The sequence below is a fragment of the Megalops cyprinoides genome, chromosome 5, assembly GCF_013368585.1.
Source record: "Megalops cyprinoides isolate fMegCyp1 chromosome 5, fMegCyp1.pri, whole genome shotgun sequence".
Classification (NCBI taxonomy): Eukaryota; Metazoa; Chordata; class Actinopteri; order Elopiformes; family Megalopidae; genus Megalops; species Megalops cyprinoides.
The window spans coordinates 13,431,339-13,452,048 of NC_050587.1; the positions used below are offsets into that span (position 1 = coordinate 13,431,339).

General features: G+C 40.2%; 1 protein-coding gene across 1 annotated transcript in view; it reads right to left on the reverse strand.

Annotated features, from left to right (window-relative positions):
• The window catches only part of LOC118777432 (E3 ubiquitin-protein ligase UHRF2-like), a 67,173-nt gene that overhangs the window by 33,022 nt on the left and 13,441 nt on the right, over positions 1–20,710 (reverse strand). The window contains exons 2-3 of the mRNA XM_036528317.1: positions 14,816–15,103; positions 4,156–4,442 (exon numbers count right to left, since the gene is read on the reverse strand). Coding sequence (XP_036384210.1) covers positions 4,156–4,442; positions 14,816–15,103 — 575 coding nt within the window. The remainder of the gene's footprint in view (positions 1–4,155; positions 4,443–14,815; positions 15,104–20,710) is intronic.

The window sequence follows — 20,710 nt, forward strand, 5'->3', positions numbered from 1 at the left end:
CACATTATATAATTCATAATAAAATATACAGTACTAATAAAAATCCCACAACTGAGCATTGTCACACAGTCACAGTACATGGACATACTGTGGAACAGAACACTCAATCAAATTTTGGTTTTCCTGACAGCTTTCTGTTTGAATTACTGCTGTCCAATCCATTACTTATGTTCCTGATTTACCCTACATATCCGTTGTTAATGCTTCACTTTTGAGGTTTTGTCAGGTAAGGGAGATGCGAGCAAGGGAGCCACTTTAGCATAATGTCCACTGTGGAACAAGGAAGAGGAGTCTAGTACAGTAAGGCAGTGCTATACCCACAACACAAATATGCAAATTAGCTAAGAATACTAAGGAATATTATAGCTAGCCAGGTCACCAGAGTTACATGTACTGATGTGATCTCATTCCACTTCCAAGCTACAATGAGCATGGCATGAGTTTATCAACATTGTACATTTCTCTAGAATTATTAAATGAAAGTGTTATGGAAGGAAAAGGCAAGAGAGGTCATGTTATATCATGAATATTGGCAGGGATTTTCAGTGTGTTATTAGTTAGGAGGTGCAGCCAAGAGCTCCATTCTGCAACAGTCAGTAGATACGAAACGGGAACAGCTGATCTAAAGGGGGGCAAAACTGCCATGAACAGACATCTCAAATCTTACACTCTCCAGCTCAGGGGACGGTCATCTTTTTAGGTATTCTAACAGGCAGGTGGTGATAGCTGGTAGCTCTTGTGTCTGAATCATTCCAATTTTCACATAAAGCAGCAACAGAATTTTCTTTTTATGAATGACTTACTTTAAATTATAAATAACGGAAGACTTCGGTCAATTATGGTTTGAATAGTACACTTTTCATCTTTTTTTCATTTATAACTTGACTACGCAGAATTAATGTTGCAGCCCTAATCTACCCCATTATATAAAATTAGCTTTTACTTTGAACACACACACCCTACCTTAGAAAAAGGATCCTGACAGACTTGAAAATTCTGTGGCACCAGCAAATGATCTTTGCTGCTGCAGGACAGGCACAAAGCAGAAAATTCCAGATGGTATACAAATGTACCAATAATTCACCATGCAGCCTGGCACATTAAAGCCTGCTTTCCCGCTGCATAATCACAGCCATGGAGGGAACATCAGTCCCCCTTACCTTCACCATGTAGCTGACCCACTCTTTCTTCCTTTACCACTGATGCCTCTTTCATTTAGCTAGTTAAGCTAAACCCAGGCCTTTGGAGAGCTAGGAGAGAGGGCACTCCTTCCATCTCCTTCACCAGGACACACATCTACGCTTCTGACATGCCAAATGTTTTATTACCCATCAATCCCACCGACCGCTGCAGAAAACGCAGCTTCCTTGTTCTCAATGTCAGGGACTATGCATAAACACGCCTGCAGCATGTGAAAATAACACATAAAATAAAAGAAAAGGTAAAGCATGCACCTAATTTCAGTAATGTGGCTGCTACACAATCACCCCTTGTTTATAAATCTGTGGTATTGTGGTATCAACTGATAAATTGTATCCACTTGCTTCATCACTTTTGTGTCCCCTCAGCTACTGCAGGGAGATTGCAGCTGACACAGATGTGAACTCAAAGCAAGGCTGGTGCATTTTACATATGATTAGGCAAAGGTGCAAACAGACTGTTGTTAGAATAGTCTGTTTAAGCAATGAGCCTCTTACCTTACTTACTACTACCTTACCTCTGTTAGATTTAAGCAACAGCTCTTTATCTGTGTGATGGTGGAGTTCAGAGAGCTGCTGCCAGGCTTTGGAAAAATGGACAAAAATTCTGAGATTTTTGCAAACTGGGTCTACTCCAATAGCCACTAATGGTGTGCTGGCAATGCAAGTCGTATATTAGCCACTAGGAGCCCAGTCTTGAGCCCTCTTGAAGGTCCCTTGTAAATAATACTCTGTGACCTCATTTCTGGCTTCTAACATGTTCAAGTCTTTGTCATCAGTAAAGTCAAACACAAACAATATGTAGCCCTTAACATGAAGCAAGTTATTTTCAAGTGAAAATGTATTTACCATCTCTTGAAAATATCAAAGGTTTTAAGTCCTACCAATGTCAATGGTATTTATCACATAACCGCTTAAAATTACAAACATGGCATTCCACAACCGCAGTAAGTGAAGTGTAAATCACTAAACGCAGCATATTCCTTATGATATATTGGACAACTGAGGTGTTGATTCTAGAAATGCCATTACTGTAGCAAAGATTATTTGGATCTTGCAAGCAGTACTGCTATGAGAGGGACCCTGCATCTTATATACATGAGTTACTGTATTTCTGTAAGTGTTGCAGGAACTTGCCTTTCACGGCTCTCCTGTATAATTTGAGCCCTGAAAGTCACAGATCAATTCATGCAATGATTTCAGATGTTAACTGGAACAGCTACCTTTCAAAGAATCCATTCTTCCTGATCATAATGTTATCCTGCTGTAAACTGTACATTCCTTTCTACTTGCTGCTATAACTGTTTCATACAATAAAGAGAGATTCTGAAACTGATTATATGCAACTTTGTCTTGTATTTGTATACTAGGCTCTCATCTAAAGCAGCATCCATCGCTTGGCAAATAAATATATACTGTAGAAATCTCAAACTTGAACTTTACTGCAGACACTGCCCTTGTAATTGATGGTGTCTTATTAAATCCACTGCTGGGGAGTCTATCAGGACAGCCAGAGGTGCCTGGCCTTGGCTTACAGCAACAGCACAAGTGTAATGCCCTGAAAGGAATCCAGTTAAACCAACAGTCACTGATTGGCGGGATATCCTCTTACACAGGGTGGAGAAGGAGGTGGAAAGCTCTGTTCACACAAGGATACACCACATTTACCAGCGAAATGGCTTTTCACTTCCTTTCCTACATTTGGTAAGATGCAAAGTGCATGAAGCAGTTTATGCATGGATCGCCTCATAATCTGATCACTTCACTCATCACAAACACAAAGGCAAAGTTTCCAACACTTCAACAGTGCATTGTTTTTGCAACATTCTGAGACCACCATTTCTTTGCCAGATAACACTCTGGCACTGTGCTGCTGAAATACGATGAAACTGGCCTGGGAGAAGGTGATGGTAGTTCTGGGAGGAGAAGATGATGACAAAGGGAAATGGCTTTTGCTCTGCCAGTGCCACAGGCATGGAATCAGCATCACTTATCTTGAGTTGAAGAAGACAAACTGGGCAGAACTATCCCCTTTCGCTACATGAGATCTCCTGGTAAAATCTGGGCTACATGCAATGGTGGATTATTCAACACTTTCTTTATTCAATATACATACACATTTTTTGTAATAAATAATTTGAAGGTCAATTGCTTTAAGTTTTGAATCTTCCATGCTGGCCTAAATGTGTGAATGACAGCACACAAACATACCACAATAACCCCCTGTATACATCGTTAGCATGGAGGTTTACAGTAATAATCCACTTCCACTTCGTGCAGTCACTAGCGTTACACAGGGTATGCAGAAGGTTGGTGTACCTGGACACAGGTTTTATAAGCATTGGACTACGGGAGTCATCGTAGAAAAAGCCCAAAGTATGACCAATTTTTAACCTGAAAAATTAAAGGCTTGTTTTTCTTTCTACACTGGACTAAACTGAACAAAACACTACCTACAATTTGCAGGATATAGCAGAGCCTCTGCTATTTAACTGAAGTGTCCCACAAGTTTTAAAATCAAAGAGTAAGGAAAAATACATGTTTGTTTCTAACTACACCTTGAGGCAATTGTTAAATCCCTCATGAGGATTTACACAGCTGCGATGTAAATGCTGCACAAGCTCACCTTAGAAAGTTTGCCTTGGTACCTCAGCATCTCACGTAATGCCAACACCTGCCTGTTCAACGCCAGTCTGGACAGGACATACTTACCTCACCTGATCCCGACTAACCCGGCATGCATCTCAAAAACAAGCAGACAAATCAAGGCAAAATATTCCTTCTCACGGAGAAAAGTGAGGAAACACATTCAAAACGTAGGCCAATATGAAAGGGATCGCTTTTTTAAAACTTGGACAGAAGCCCTGGGAGTATTCCATGGAAATCGCGGCTTCCACATGCTACGGGGATCCTCGGAAATGGGGAGATGCCAAAACCCTTTCCCAGCGGCACTTACTCGTCGTATTTGATATGATATGTGACCTCCTCCTCAATGTCTCTGCAGTCTGTGTGAGAGGTGGAGGGCCCGATGTCCGAGTTATAAACAGAATTTCCATTATTGTCCAGGGCGGAGTGGCTTTGGTCTACATCCAGCTTGCCGTTAGTCCTTTTGCTCAGCTTGCCACCCTTTCCCGAAGTGGCAGGCTTGCCATTCTGTCCCTTTGAGGCTCGGGTCACTTTCTCAATGGTGGCCTCAAACCAGGCGCCAATGCTGATGTCTCTGCAGTCCACCAGCTCATTTATCTGGGGAAACCAAAAGAAAAAAAAAAACTTGTTACCTAGCCTCTTGTAAAGCAGATACATTACATCATATGATACCGAGTAATGTTTGGCATGAATGTGGATCCCCTTTGTTAAATTCAATTATCATGAACATGATACATTTCAATATAATCACATTTGGCCAATCACTAACAATAAAGATGTTTTTTTCCTTAATGCTCTGCTTTTAAAAAGTGAGGTGTGACCTAACACTATTTATGTCGACTTGCACAGTGCCAATTTCTAGAAGAGTCAGAAGTCACAATGACTCCACAGGTCTATACTGCAACAGCTGGGTTCTGTATATTCATATTGTCAACAAACAGTTTATTCACTGTTTTCATAAAGTCCCAAAATGTAACTCAAGTCATGGGCTTCTGGTCACAAGTCAGCTCTCAAGTTAAACCAGTTCAGGTTTACTTGAGCTTCAAGTCATCAAAAAAAAAAAAAAAAAGTATGGAGTTCAAGTTAACACAATTTGCACATCTTCAAAAACTCAGTTAATGTTCATACTTATGTATTTGCATTTGTAGATGTATTTGTAACATTTAATTAATTCAACATTTTTGTTAACATGTTTATGTTGCAATTTTGTAGTTTATAAATGACACAACTGATTCAATGATGCATCAAACCTCGTACTGTTGTTGATGAAGACTGAAACTTGAGCAACCCCTGTTTAAGTTTTACGTAACTTTGTAACAAGAAAAAGAGCCATTGCCATTGAACAGAACAGTAACATAAAATGCAACTAATGAGAAAGACTTACAAACAAAAAAAAAACAAAGACAAATCCATTCACACCCTCAGTCAGTGTAGCATTTGTGTATATATTACTGTAGTATTTCACCAATAATAAATGTCAATATAGATAAATAAAACTTGCTAAGAAAACACTTTATTCTCAAAAGCCCTGATCCATCTAATTAGAACAAATCCTGTACAGAATGAATACCACTCATTTTGAAAAGTGTTAATTGATTGCAATGTGAGCAACAGAACAAACTCACAGAGAGGAGATTCGGATTTGCACAGAAGGACAATGTTAGCAGGAGGACAAATGGCCAAACACCCTTAAGCCACAATCAGAAAAATTACTGTAATTACACCTTCTACTCAGAAAGAATATTAACATGCTTTTGCTTTGCCAAATGCATCTGAATGCATCTGAATGCATGACATGTATTTTTCATTCTCCTATACATCACTCCTCAGTGTCCTGAGGGACCACACATGTAGTAATGTAGTATTCATGTTAATTTTTTCTCATTATTACAGCTGTTAAATTATCTAAATATTCTTGGCCACCTGTTCTCCTGGAAAAGGGGAAAACAAATCCTTCCACACAGCTAAGTGAAGAAGCGGCACTTGGCTTAATAAAGAAATCATGCTTTTCAAGGTCTGAGTTAATGGAATTTCTGGATGAACAGGGAGGGTGTGTGTTTGGGGGTGTGTGATACAGGTATGAAGTGGAAAATGATGATTATTAGCAGGAAATGTTGGTGCTTTGCACTGCTGGTAGCTTTAATTCTTCCTGCTGTTCTACTTCTCTAAAGGACAAAGACCGCCATCTTCCCGAACACAACTCACTTCGCAGCGGAAATAAATGCAGGGGAGGGAAAAAAGCAAAAACAGAGAGCAGGCTAAACTGAAGTGTTCAGAGTGTGGACACAAAAGCACCAGCAGACACTTTAATGGATGATGGTTTATAACATGCCACCACCTTCAGTGTTTTTACATCATAGACTGGATTTCTGTCTCTTTTTTTTTCCTTTTTTTTTCCATTTGGCAAGCCCGTTCCTCACACAGAAAACTGAGCAGAGGCAATTTGTCCCAGTCCACTGAAGCAAAGAGAAGCTCAACCGGGAGATTTCCCACCCTGATTAAACTAACAAACACTACGGAGCACACGCATGCATTTGCATGTGCGCCACACACAAACACAAGCACACATGTGCGCACATACACACCAGAAACAGAAGGTGACAAGCAGAAACAGACATTTCAATGTTGTTTGTTTCTTGACACTTGTACTACAACATGCCAAGTTTCCATTATCCTAGACCTCGTGCTTTGTAATCTGGAGAAAAACGAGTTCTTACCACAGATAATTGGGAACTGTTTCAGCTATATTATTTATCATCAATGGCTAGTGTGAAAGAAGCCAACATAATGCACTTGTATTACGTGCTGTCCACGAAGAGCAAAATGAAATTGATTCCTTTAAAGTTTTACACAATTGAAATCAGGCTGGGTATTAAACTGCAATGCACTGTCACCCATATCAGTATTCTAATGACTAACAAAAAGAGCCTGACCTTGTATAATGCCATGGACTCCTGTTTCACCGGTGGAAATGATTGGCAAACTTGGCAGGAAGGTTGATCACAATTATTTTGCATTAAACCACCATGCCAATCAGAATTGCTATCGCTTTCATATGTCAGTGTATAGGCACAGCGGCCAAAAAACAGAGGACCTGGCAGATGCAATCACATGTTGCGATGAGCAAAACATGGGTTAGCAACAGCTGGAATTTATGTCACTGCTGCAGTGATATTTTCTTCCTCCTGCGTTCTTCACGCTTTACAGCAAACATTCGGAAATGATTATATGAGGCCCTGTGGATCTGTAACAGGTGTCAGGGTGGAAAACTCGATATTCAGATTAACAGCGGTTTACTGTCCTATATGTTTAGAGTTGACAATACATGACACAAGGCTGTATTTCATACCCTCATTCTGTGTGAGAAAATGCTTTCAAGATTAATTCCCTTTCATCATCGAGTGAAATTAAAAATACTTACATCTACAATACTGAGGGTTTAACGGTCCTAATAGAGGCCGCCATTTGTCTGTCAGCAACAATAACGTTAGTAGGGCGCTGACATAATCCCTGAAATTTCTCAAATTCAACAGGACATGTAATGGGCAGAACAACACCTTGTGGCGGAGATACGGCATCATCTATGCGGCAAAATGGCAAGGACACATTTCCCACAATGTGCCAAATGAAATTCAAGACAAAAGTCTTAACTGATACCCTCTGCGTTGTGCAATAAACCATGTTTTCTCACCCAAAAAGAATCTGCGAATTCTGTCCAATAGGAAACAAAATATAAAACTGTTTTGTAATTTGTTTTTTTTTAGCAAAAGGGTGAATGTTCTAGCAAGAAATATCTTTTTCCCTGTAGGAGAAAAGCAGCAAGCCTTTTCTGAATTGTTTTCATGCGGGGACAATTTTACACAGGAACATTTTGCGACCGTGCATAACAGTCCTTGAGTAAGCAAGCTGCTTGTATAAAGGTTTCCCAGGGTGATAAAAATGCAAAGATTTATCAATCAGTAATTGCATTCATAACAGGTCCATACTTAACATTCTTTCATATATAAAAAAGGAGGCTAAAAAATCCAAATAGTCATGTTCACAAAATTATAGTTGAATTATACATTAATCAAGACCACAATCAAGTTTTACTGACAAACTTTCTCCTGGCACTTTATATTGCAGCTAGTCAAGAGAGGCTCATGGTCTATCGACAGGAATACACTATATGATATTTAGAATGATTTTGCCTCGATTCACTCGTTGCTGAATATTTTTCAAGATCATACTCGCACAGTGCGAGAAGGTCAGCCACATTTGATTAAATGCCCCACATCCTCCCGAATACATTATGACAATCTGAAGAAAACTCTGATTTTTTTTCTTGTCACTTGTGCAGTGTAAACATGGCTACAAGGAGACTTTAGTGACCACTGTCAACCCATGGCATACAAACAATGGTGAAGAGGAAGGCGGCTGCTGCAGCTTGATCCACACGGACCCAGGAAACTGATGAGAAATTGATAGAGTTGTGGCAGGAGCACAGCTGTCTCTTTGATGTCTGCTGCGACAGTTATCGTGACAAAGGCAAAAAAAAAAAAAAAAAAAAAAAAGACCACTGCTGGAGAAAAATAACAATAACAATGACATTTCTAGCCAGACAGACAAGGAAGTAGGATGACAGCATACAAATCTCGAACACATGTGTGGGTGTATGAGTGAGTGCGTGGCAGGTAGTTAGCCAAATGCCCACTCCTTTCCAGCTTCCACAGGGCCCACACTCTCCTTTTTCGTGCTTTTGTTTTGTTTTTTGTTTTTTCTTTCTTCTCAGTGCACACCAATGCCACAAGCATGGCAATACCCTGTGCTCCTTGGTCGCCATGAGGTCAGAGATCCAATCAAAAGCAGCACAATCATACAACTGAGCGCCTACACCACACAGTGCACTGCCAAGACAACAATACGTAGGCATGTCGGGAGTTTGTTAGCGAACAGCGTGTGGGGGTCTTAAATGTTTTAGAAGTTGTACAGTGTACTCCTGGCCTAAGATTCCTGCAAAATTTAGCCTTACACATTAACCATTGAGGAGGAGCACTAAGACAGCTTATTTCTCATGCGTTTGTAAATGTATGTGGTAATATGCACATGCTTATATGCGTTAGTCAGTGTGTATCATATCAGTACATTGCCTAAAACAATTCAATTTTCCTGCCTGTTGTCTACACACATATGCATTCTGTGTAATGGGTTTAGGTGTGACAGTGATTATTGATATTGCAAGCATTAACGCCAACACACGTCATACAGTGGTTTGTCAGATTCTGGAATGGTTTTGTCAAAAGCACTTACAGTCAGTGCATACTGTATATAGCTTGACGCTGCACTTGTGTTTTTTTTTTTTTTTTTTCTCAGACAGTCATTCAATTTTTCAGAGCTATTTCCTATGATGATAGGCCATTGGCACAGGCTTCCCAGGTTTCTGCATCCATGCCAAAGCCATGCTTACCCTATGCACAAATGTCTTTTTCCGCCATTTCTGGCAGCCAGCGGACCTTTTCCCAGTGCTGAGCTCCGAGTAGCACAGGCCTTCGGAAAATGCCTGGCTCACTGGGCACAAGACCCAGACAGTTTGGATGCTGTGTGTACCTGCTCCCTACAACACCTCGCTGTCAGAAGCTCTTTCCCTGCCATTTAACACTTGAGGGAGCAGACACAGAAATTATTCAGGGTCACAGTCTGAGCCAGTGTATGTCCGAACCTGACTGTAGGGAAAAATGTCTTCTTTTCCTTTGTTTGCTGCCAGTTGCTGCTACAGTCTTAATGTCTGAATGTTTTTGTCGAGTGAAGGACTGACGTTTCAGGCAGGTTGCATCTCTTGGGGAAAAAAAAAATGCTTTTGGCTCAAATTAACTTATCACTCGCAAAAATCATTTGGCAGGCCATTACTGTTTCACTCAAATACTGGTTTTCAAAATAGAGAACAGAGGCCTTCTTATCCAATGGAAATCCTCTAGCAGCAAGGCCATCTGCCAGATAACGCACTTTACAACATATATCAACCATGGTGCCTTGCAGTCCCATACTCAAGAAAAGCAAATTATATACTCCCGGTGAGTGTATCATAATTTTAAATATTAAAACACAAAGGGGCAAAGTTATTATTACAACTTTTAAAATTCCTATATGCATATGAAAATGTGCAGCCTTTTGAACTGGGAGACGAAACACCCCTGTCACAGACCTAATGAGAGAAAGATGTTATTCTTTCTATTTTTTGCTAAACTCCTAATGAACCTATTCTGAGAGATGAGAGTTTATGAGCTGGTGAGGATAAGTCAGTTGACATTTGAGAGAAAAATCACAAAAGGAAAAAAAAAAATCTCTGTTCTAGTTTAATTAAGCCACAAAGTGCTCAGTAAACTGGAAACGACAATGTTATTCCAATATCCTGTGTCAAAGGAGGGTAAAAAAAAGGATTAAAAAGGGAACAACATCCACACAGTGAGAGTAAAGCCAACAGAACTTTGACCTGGTGAAAAATAGCAGCAGGGAACTCGGGCACACTAAAATCACTTCCTACCCCAATTTATGTTTGCATCTGACTTCAACAGAACAGGTCACCGCTCCCACAAGCTTTGCGCCATTTTCTCAAGTCTGGCTTCAGGAAGACCTGCAGCTCCGTGTCCAGGCAAGACTGCTGCCGAGAAGAGGTGGAGGTCACAGAGGAAATGACAGCATCACCATCTCAGTTCCCAGCCAGGCTGCCAGACCCTGGCACCCAAAACGCACTGGTTACAGTAGCTAAACGCTCAGTGCGCTGTGTCAGCAGGTTGCCATGGACACAGCGCGCGAAGCAAGGGGTGGCAAAGGGCTCTACGAGAAGCCTGCCAAATCAAACTATCAGGAGCATCAGGGACCAAACTCCTGCTACTGAACAAAAATGAGGGGAAAGGTAGTTTCTTGTTGCCTGGCTCCTCAACAACACATACACACACAAAAAAAATTAAATACACCTCTGCCGTGGAGTACAAGTTTGGCCAGATTTTTTGCGATAACACCTCTTCTAGACTGAGCATGGAAAAAATTAAGCCTCTGATCAAGAAATGAATACATGATTTTCCAGGGATTTCACACATTTTGGAAAGCTCTGCGACCATATGCCAGTACTATAGGCAATCAACATTCACATTGGTCATGCACTCAGACTGCCAATGTTCAAGAGGCATTTTGCAGTCGAGTGTGAATTTAACCGGTGGGGTGACTGGATGGGGGAGGCATTTTCTGGAAACATCCTGGTGTCTTTAAAAGAGACCATCTCCATCCTGCTGCAGTGGAAGAGGTACAGCCATTCTTGCTGAGCATTCAAGAAGAGTGTACGCATAATCTCTGTGACAACATCAGAAAAGTCTCTACGGAAAGGGCAACAATAATGATGAGTGACTTTAATCATCCTTCAGTAAAATCCTTGACGTGAAAATGCATCAAGGAATGGAAACCTAAACAACTAAAACAACTAGCTAGCTCCCCAAAACAATTTTGGTCTCTCTTGATAAAATGTGCTTAAGGTGTTCTGGCAGCTGAAAACACCGAGCAGCCAGGGAATCTAAACCGTGGACTTATATTATAAAATATTTAATGGGGGCACAAAGTTTAGAGTGTGCACAACATGGAAGATTTGTGCCAAGAGGACATCTTACAGCTTTAGCCCTGATTTAGCTTTTATTTATTTTCACTCAACTTTTTGTGATAGTCAACTGTACATTAGGACCATCTCACTGCAACCACCTCTGCATTTCCACAAGAGCACAGGACAAAGTGAATGCAACCATTCAATACACTTGCATGCCAACGCAACTGTTGTTCACCCTACAAGAACAAAGTCGATCTGTTCTGCCGCTGTGGGTTCCCGGTCACTGTCAGTAGATGCCACAACTTGGCTCACGCACCTTAACTGACTGAGCCACTTAGGAGCCCCCTGTGTTCGTTAATTCAATGCAAGTGTGCCTTGCAAGAATTCTTCATAAAGTTTTGCACACATAATTCAAAACTGCACCTCGGTTTGCATCCTATCAGTAACACTAATTTGTATTTTGACCACCTTATGAGCAGAAAACAAATAAATCAATCTTGAAGTTTCTGTCTCTTTCGTGTTGAGTTGAACGTCATGAGCAGTGAGGGACTGCCAACAGCCAATGAACAATAACCAATCAATAAAGCAGTGTTCTAGTGTGTACTGAAGAACCACAGCAAAATGCAGTGAGTCATGGAACAAGAAAGACATGAAAAAGAACTGAGGCCCCAGCCAAAAAATAAACAATGGACTAAAGTGGAAAATAAGGAATTTATTGAGCTTTGGCAAGAGGACGAGGGATTATTTGCTGCCTCCATGAACAACTCCACAAACTACTACAAACAATGGAAGCATGATAAGTGGAAAGAAGCAGGGTAGCTTGATAAAAACGGTTTGCGACTTGGTGAGTCCTGTAGCTGTGGAAAGTGCTTTATGACCTCGATGTTATGATGCGCAGTATGATTCACCAATTTCAATACCCTTTACTTCTGTGTACCATATTCGCTTGCAGAAAACTTATTTTCAAGTTTCAACAATCCTAGATCCTAGTTTGGGAACCAGGCTTTAGGTGTTGTAGTTAATTCCAGTCAGAATTAGACAGTTTGTTGAAGCAAAAAAAGGGTAACCAGGATGCAACTGTAAAATAAAAGGTATAGCATGCAAGTCAAAAATTAAAAGAAGTAAAAATCATACAAAGTCTGAATTTATTTAAAATTCAGTAAAACTTTGGACAATAAAATAAAAAATGTTGGTTACCACACTGTATAGAATATTGGATTCCAAGAAAAGCACAGAGAAAGGTAACAACATTGGTCCCAGGTCTTAAACAGATGAATTTTGAAGAGAAACTAAAAGCACTAAATCCCCGGGCTCAGGAAAAGGAGGGCCAGATAGCATCTGAGTTCAAAATCTTGACAGGGATTAACACAGTGAACCGCAGAAACAAATTAAAGCTAGGTTCTGTCACCAGAACCAGGCAGTGCAGGTGGAAATTCGTTCAAATACATTTAACACTGACACAAAAAGAACTGTTTTACACAGTGTTTTTACTGCATAAAATAGCATGTAAGGGTTTGCTGTGGTGTCAGAGATCATTCAAGATCAAACTCAGCACAGTGACAGATTCACTCCGGATACAAGCCAAATGAGAAGGAACGATAGGCTGCACAGTCTGTTATCATCATTACAATTATGTTCTTATGTTCTTCATTACACAGCTAGAAAAGAAATCATTTCATAAAAACTCATTGCTTCAGGTATCTAAGATGACATGGATGTGATAAAGACTTCAGAAATCCTAAAGATGCTACAGAAAGCAGAACAAATCCTTCTTTCTATTCATTCTGAGCAGACGGATGGTGACGCATGATGGTGGGATGCCAGTGATTGGTTTGAAAACTGGTCTAGAAGTCTGATGCAATTTTTGCCACTCTACCCTGTAATCTGGAAAGCATTTGTTCAAACAGTAAAATTTGAAAGTTCAGTGTCCGCTTTGGTCAGGGAATGCAGCCACCACTCTGTTCCTCGGAAGTTAAGCGGACATCTACTGGCATAAGCTATATTTGAAAAGAGCCGTTTGGTCTCATGCCATTTGGCCTTCCCTTCGCATGAATGTTTCTCACAACCACTGATGTTGTGGCAACGCGACTCTTCTTGTGTGGTGAGGCACATGGCATCCACACTATGAAGGTAATCATTTTATAATTAAAAAAGCAGATTATGATTTTTATGCTGCTCTTAAATCCATATGAATTTGTACCATTGTAAATATACCATGTCCCCTGGCAAGCATTAAACAAACTAATGTTCTTTTGCTGTTTATCTACCATTATATACCATCTTTTTCACAAATACAGTTATTAGCTTGTAAGACACTGGTGTTTTATGCATACTGGCCAAGTACTATTCATAAAATGTAGCTATATTTTAGTGAAGCATAATCACTTAAGAACACTGTAATATTATGCTTACCTTTCCATGGAATCCATACACATTATGAGAAAGTTTTACTGTCAATCATGGTTACTTTGGTGACAGATCTTCTGTGCAACACCTTCAGTACCAACCAAAGCAAGAGCATACTGGTCAATGTCAATAAATCAGCATCTCTTGTTTATGCATTAAGTTGCCACAGCAACATGCCCACATGGGCCACATCAAAATGTAAGTAAAGTCCCTAATGCCTGGAATAGCCCGACATATAATCTCAGTGACTTCAGAACACCATTACAGAATAAGCCTACAGAGTTGAATAGTTCATGTCTCATCACTGACCTGGTTGACAGAGAAAAAACTCACAAGGTCATGCACAAATGTATATATAAAAACTGGAAAAACTGGAAACGCTGGGGAAAAAAGAGGCACTTCAGCCTGTAAGGTCCGGCCAACATTGTTGCTTCACCTAGGGGTATTTCCCGAAATGCCGTTCTCCTACAGAAAGGGGTAAATTATTGAATATGCCTGATCCAGTCACAATAGAAAATACCTAGATATTGATATGGATTAGGATGACTGATATCACTGAAGTCGAAGTTTGGAACTGGTGTATGTAAAAGGAGTAAAAATTGTCCCAGTTTTTTAAACAAAAATGGTATGGCATTAAATGTGAAATTACCACATTTATTATAAAGCTGATTTGTCTTATATGTTTTTGGCCTGTAAAAAGCATTACTACATGTGTTGAATGCCCATTTAAGATGGACTAGGTATTCAGGCAAATTTTACTAAACAACACTAAAATGGCCAGTCTTTGTAATTTCTTGTCTTTTTAATGTTTCTACTTCCAGAAATTGGTAGGAGGCATTGACAATCAAACCTGAAAAACAGTCCCTAGAATTTTCAGTGGAACATGTAAGGTTAAAAAGAGCTTGACCCAATGCAACAGCCATATGCTTGAGTGAATGCATAAAAAACTCACCACCACATACACACAGAGAGAATCAAATGCGCAAACACTAACCTTGTATTTCCCAAGGCCTGGGTCAATGAGGAACGATCGGGTGGAGGTTGAGGGCTGATTGTCAAGCGGTGGACTGGAGGTCTTGGACCCGTTGTTGTTGCTGCTGCTGCTGTTGACAGCGGCGGTGGAGGTGGTCGTGGTGTGGATGGGCTGCGTGGAGCTGCAGGCGACACCCTCACAGTCCTTGGGGACGGGGCTGTCGGGAGGGTCGGTCTGCGAGCGGATGAGCAGCTGCACAATGTCATTCAGGCCCACGTTGTAGTCAAACAGCGTCTGGCCATCTTCCATCTGGGAGAAAGAGCAGACGGAGCACACCACCGAGTCATTAGACAAGCATTTATTGGTGGTTTTTACAGCACGAGTAAGCCTGACACACACGGATAGGCAGACATCTGCATGATATTAACCAAACACGCAGTGTGCCATAAAACACACAGGACGCATGCTTTCTGTCACGCACAAACAAAGATTTCCACCAAGTGCCAGGATACTACCACGGCATCTGATCAAGCTTCAGAAGCAATGTAATGATGTACAACACTCAGGTGTAAGCAAGTTTGTGTGTGGAGAACACAACAAAGAATCTGGCACCTCCATAAGAAACAGAAAACCACCTCAAAGGAACATGTGAAAGCCATTAGTTCAGCATGGAGAACTCCAGTAAAGGTGTATCAGGTTGGACTACAAGCTGAGGTGGGACATTGTAGAGGGATGGTAGAGACTGCTGGGATCTGCCATAGCGAGTGCCAGAATGGACTTTCCACTTGGACAACAGAGCTAAGAATGCAACTGGATAACCAAAATCTACCAAATGAAAGTCATTTCACAGGTTAAATAGGGAAAAAAAATTCCTCATTTCCCCTGTAGATGCCATTGTCCTTAATTCAAGAAAGAGAAACCACTGGCAGTTTATTTTACAATACATTTTGCACTACACAACAAATTAATTAATTTATAAAACTTCTAACATCACATTTTTCATTACATCCATCAACGAAGAGTTTGGGCTGCGCAAAAAATCAATACTGTACACAGTTTACCCAGGATCATGATTGAAACCCTTAGTATTATGTATCTAAGAAATGTTCTTCTTCATATCACAACCCATTTTCACTGTGAAGTCTGCTCAAACTCCACATTTTTCTTTTGGCTGATGCTACTGAACAGCAGACCAGTGAATTTTAAACACAAGGTTGGCTAAGTAACCTTGTAATCTGAGTGAAAGAAAGCCATGGGCTCTAAAACACTGTGCAATGTTGGTACCTCCATGAGATTTTCTAAGAACAATTTTTTGAAATTAAAATTAAACTATATTTGGACATGATATATATGTACAAAAATAAATATTCTTAACTGACTCTTGACCTCAAACAAATCAACCATCTGTCATTCAAATTCAGTTCAAACACAAAAACCAAAGGATCTGAAAGGTCCTAAAGTAATTCTGCCAGAGGGAATATTCAAAAGTCCCACTCAGAAATGCCAGAACCTCATAAAACACTACAGGATGCCAGTCCAAGCCAAAAGAGGATTTACAAAATACTTACTAAAAAGAGGCGAATAAACAAGACTTGTGTTTCTGAAATAAAATCTGTTAGGAAGCATTAGAGGAAGTACTCATACCTTTCAAGAGTCCACTATCAGGCCACAAGTAACCACCTGTTCTGAAAGGAGCAACAGGAGATATGACACTCAAAATGCTAATTAATTTCGCTTTCACAACTGACAGTCTTTTGTCTTGTAGTGAGTAGTGCATATACCAGTTAGTGAATGAAATAGTGGCATTTAATTGACTTTAACAGAAACAAGACAGTAAATGTTGTTGATGGGGGTCGTAGAGGGCTGCAAGGTTACTGTCATCTGGGTCTGGTGCAGTCAGCGGATGAAGGTACTGCTCCACATGGTACCACCAGGGCTTCGTCAACTACCAAGCCAAGCCAGCCACTGCATCTTACAGCACTGCCAGGTTGTGCTTTTTCGCATGTTTTGAAAGGTCTAGTATTTGGTACCTTTGGGCCCCATGGGGGAAGCTGGAGTGAGCTAGCAAGACCCAGTGCAAGCTGTCCATTCTAGGTATATCTATCACTGTGCCATCACTTCTACACTGGGGGAGACCTGGTAACGGTGATCCAAGAGTTAAGCTATGCTTCTGCAATGGTGGGTGGGGCCACAGTTAAATGGCTGGACAAATGTCTGACAAATGTTTTTGGCAGGAAGAGCAGTCTAGTTTCTTGAAAACAGGCTGTGATGATGTTGACCAATTACTTCTCACATGAAAAGTTAAGGACAAAATTACAACAGAGTTCCTAGAGCTTCAGTGTGTAGACCCCCATGGAACAGAAAATATATGTAAAAATTAACACGGAAAAGCAGGAACAGGCATAAGTAAGAGATAAATGGTTAAAAAGGAGTATACCTCCCTGTTCAGCCCTTGCTGTCACAATTTCAAGAGGGGCAGAGGATGTAATTTTCCAGTATCAATCCTGTTACCTTCTTCAACAGACAGTGAATACAGCTTGTGGCACTGAGGCCTGCTAATGCTAAGCAGTAGCTAGAGAAGGCAACCTAGCAATCTGAAAAATAGCTAGCTAGCTACATAGCAAATTGGGAAAAAAAACAGGGCAGCTTAATGAAAGGTAAGCTAGTAAGAGAACTGGCTAGTAACTACAGACACAGCCACAAATAAGAGTGCTGCAAGGTAGAAATAAGATAGCACAAAGGTATCTACGAATAAAGCTTAGCAAGTGCAAAGGGGCAGGATCATTGTTTGAACTGCAACCCATCACTCCTTCCACGTTTCCTGTCAGATGAGGAATCCAGTCACAAGCAAAGAAGCCTACAAGGTGACTTAAATAGTAAAGTTACCCAGCTACATAAACATACAGTTGGGAGAAATGTGAGGCAGTGGCTGGCTAGTCTGCCTTCTCCAACAGTGACAGTGAATATGGCCTGAGGCAGAAAAATAACAACTGAGGATTGCGTGACTATCTCTTTTTTTACCATTATTTAAATTTTTCAGTTGAATTAGCAAATTTGTACCTCAAAGGATATAAAAGTAACCCCACCTGGGAAAGCAGTGGATTCACCATTTTGCAATGTACTTTGATGATAGAGTCACCAAATACAGACTAACTCATCCAAAAGATGAGGACAATTAGCATGTTTATAGTATTTCATAGTGTGCATGATGCACCATCACGCATATGCACACACATGCATGTAAATGTGTCTTACAGAAAAATCTTACCTTATGTTGTAGAGGCAGTAACATTTCATTATATAGTCCAGTGTTTGCCCCTTGATTAAGCTCTCATGGTGATTTCACTGCCATACATATTATGGTTTATTACTTAGAGACAGAAGGCTAGAATCCAAAATGAAATAATTTATCCAATCCTGATGAAATTACACTTTTATGTACAAAACCATCACTTTCTTGGAGAATAGGCACGGGCAATTAAAATAAATATTCTGGATTTCTGGATTTTAAACAGATTTTTTCTATCCAACAGGAAAAAACAGTACTATGTCACTGTGCCCACAAACACCATCAAAATAGTTCAAATGAATTTGGAAACAACCACACTAATTTAAAATAAGGGATTTAATTCCACATGCCTCAACATCTTTAATTATTTAACTGATACTTAAGTAAATCATGAAGCACCTATGGTGCATAAGCACCAAAAGTGCTTTGGATATCAATATTATTATTCTGCATCCCACTGTTTTTTTCTCAATCATTTTCTGATTCTGTCACAACAGATAATTAATATTGTTACAAGCATCTTTCTGAGTGTGACATAATGAAAATTATACTGTGACAACACCGCCATTCTGACTGTGTGGTCAATGATCTATTGTGCCATCAACATTCCGATTGTAATATCTCTATTCAAATCATTCTAACCACATTCTAATCAACATTGTACTCTCATAACTACATTCTAATTCCAATTTAATCACCATTTAACCTCATTATAATTAGCATTCAAAAACATTTTAATCACAGTCTAATCATATCTGAGCCACATTCAATACCCATTCTGTTTGCACACTAATCTCATTCTAACCACAGTCGAATCACCAATCTAACCCCTTTCTAATCACATTCTAACCACATTTACAAATACAATAGGGCGCCTACACACCATCGGTGCTTGGCCCTGTAGTAAAAACAATCTAAAATGTAATTAGAATATGGCCTCTGTGCTTGTGACTGTCCCCAATTTAATCACTGCTCACAGCTATATTTGTATATTGTATCTGATATTTTAAGGTGCACAAGTTCATTAAATATGCTGAGGACAGACTGAAATTAATGATTTATCTGGCATGTATAAACCATCACCAGCAACCTGCAAAGAAATACAAAATGACATTTAACGATGACAATAATTTAATTAATAATTTCATTCATCTAGGGAATAGCCAGCTAAGTAGTAATGAAAATCTGCACACATAGGCATACAAGAAAATGACTGAAATCCACCGTCCTAAACATAGTCAGTATTACAATACATGCAGACAGTTTCTCAAGGTCCTCCTACAACCAGGTTGATGAAGTGTCAGTCCACTGATTATTTCTCCCGCTGAATCTGAAAAGGGATGCAGCGCTTTGTTGTCAGGGCTCGCTTCCAGAGCGGGTCACTATCCTGACATTTTAGGTGGAATTTGAGAAACAATCAAATTCCGAGGTGCCCATGTTGGTTGTTTTTGTTCTATCAATACCGTAGGTAATGTTTTTTTCAGTATATTTTAAGCCAATAGCTTGTCTTTGCAGTAAAATCTCAGCACCGTACCATTTCAGAGATCAGCAGAAATCGGCATCAACAGAATCAGTGTTGCCATGTGGGAAACACAGAACTGATATTGCAAGTTGGATTATGCTTTGGAGTCAATAAATATGACTGGGGAAATATCATCAAAGGAAACGATTTCTCAACTATCTTCACAAGCAAAAAAATCCCTAGCTGCAAACCGATATTCTGCTTTTAAGAAAGCATAGTACCACTTACGCAAAATTAAACAAAAAAAGTCATTTATCACCTGTCAAAGAAACCCTCCAGTGATTATTTCCTCATACAGTGCATTGTGGTTCTGTAATCGTTTGCAATCATTGCACTAGGAAGCCCATATCATTGTGCGAGCGGCTACACTTAACATTTTAACTGAATGTCTGTTATAACGAGCCATGCTGCGGTGTATCAGGTCTATGAGATTCATGAAAGTGCCGTCCTTGAATTTCAAAATACACGTCTGCCCTTTTCCAACCCAAAGACAACTGTTATGTCTACTTTAAGAAAATGTGTGAATGACCGGGCCTTCCAGTGCGCTATTCTCAAATAAATAAATAAGTAAATCTGGGGGGGAGTTGCTATGGCAACCAATACAGAACATTTTCCCTCCATTTGCAACCCCCCCTCCCAGCAGCACTGGTACTGGTTTCTCTGTCTCATAAAATGGCTCTGCTCATGAAAATAAATACGGAGAACTTAAAGAGTCATAGGTATGTTTTTTAAATGGCACCAAAACCGACAACAATGTTGCGGTGGCACACATTGGATAAAACCGTTGTGCTCCACACGAGAAAACAGAGCTTCCCTTACCCTCTTCGTCTGTGGAAGGAAATTTCCATTTCTGCCGAGCACTTTATTGCTTGACACCTATTTTATTATGCACAGGAAAGGAACACTTCGAAAGGATTGGTGACAGAGAGTGTAATTTTGCGAGGCTCCTTTTTACACACTCATGAAATTTAGATTAGAGCCACGAGGAGCGTTCCCATCTTCACCTGCCCGCTTCTGTCCGATTCTCTGCTGCTCAACACTCCCGACGCGGCTCGGAATGTAAACACCTTCCCCTACAAAGACACCGCACACGACCGAGCACGTT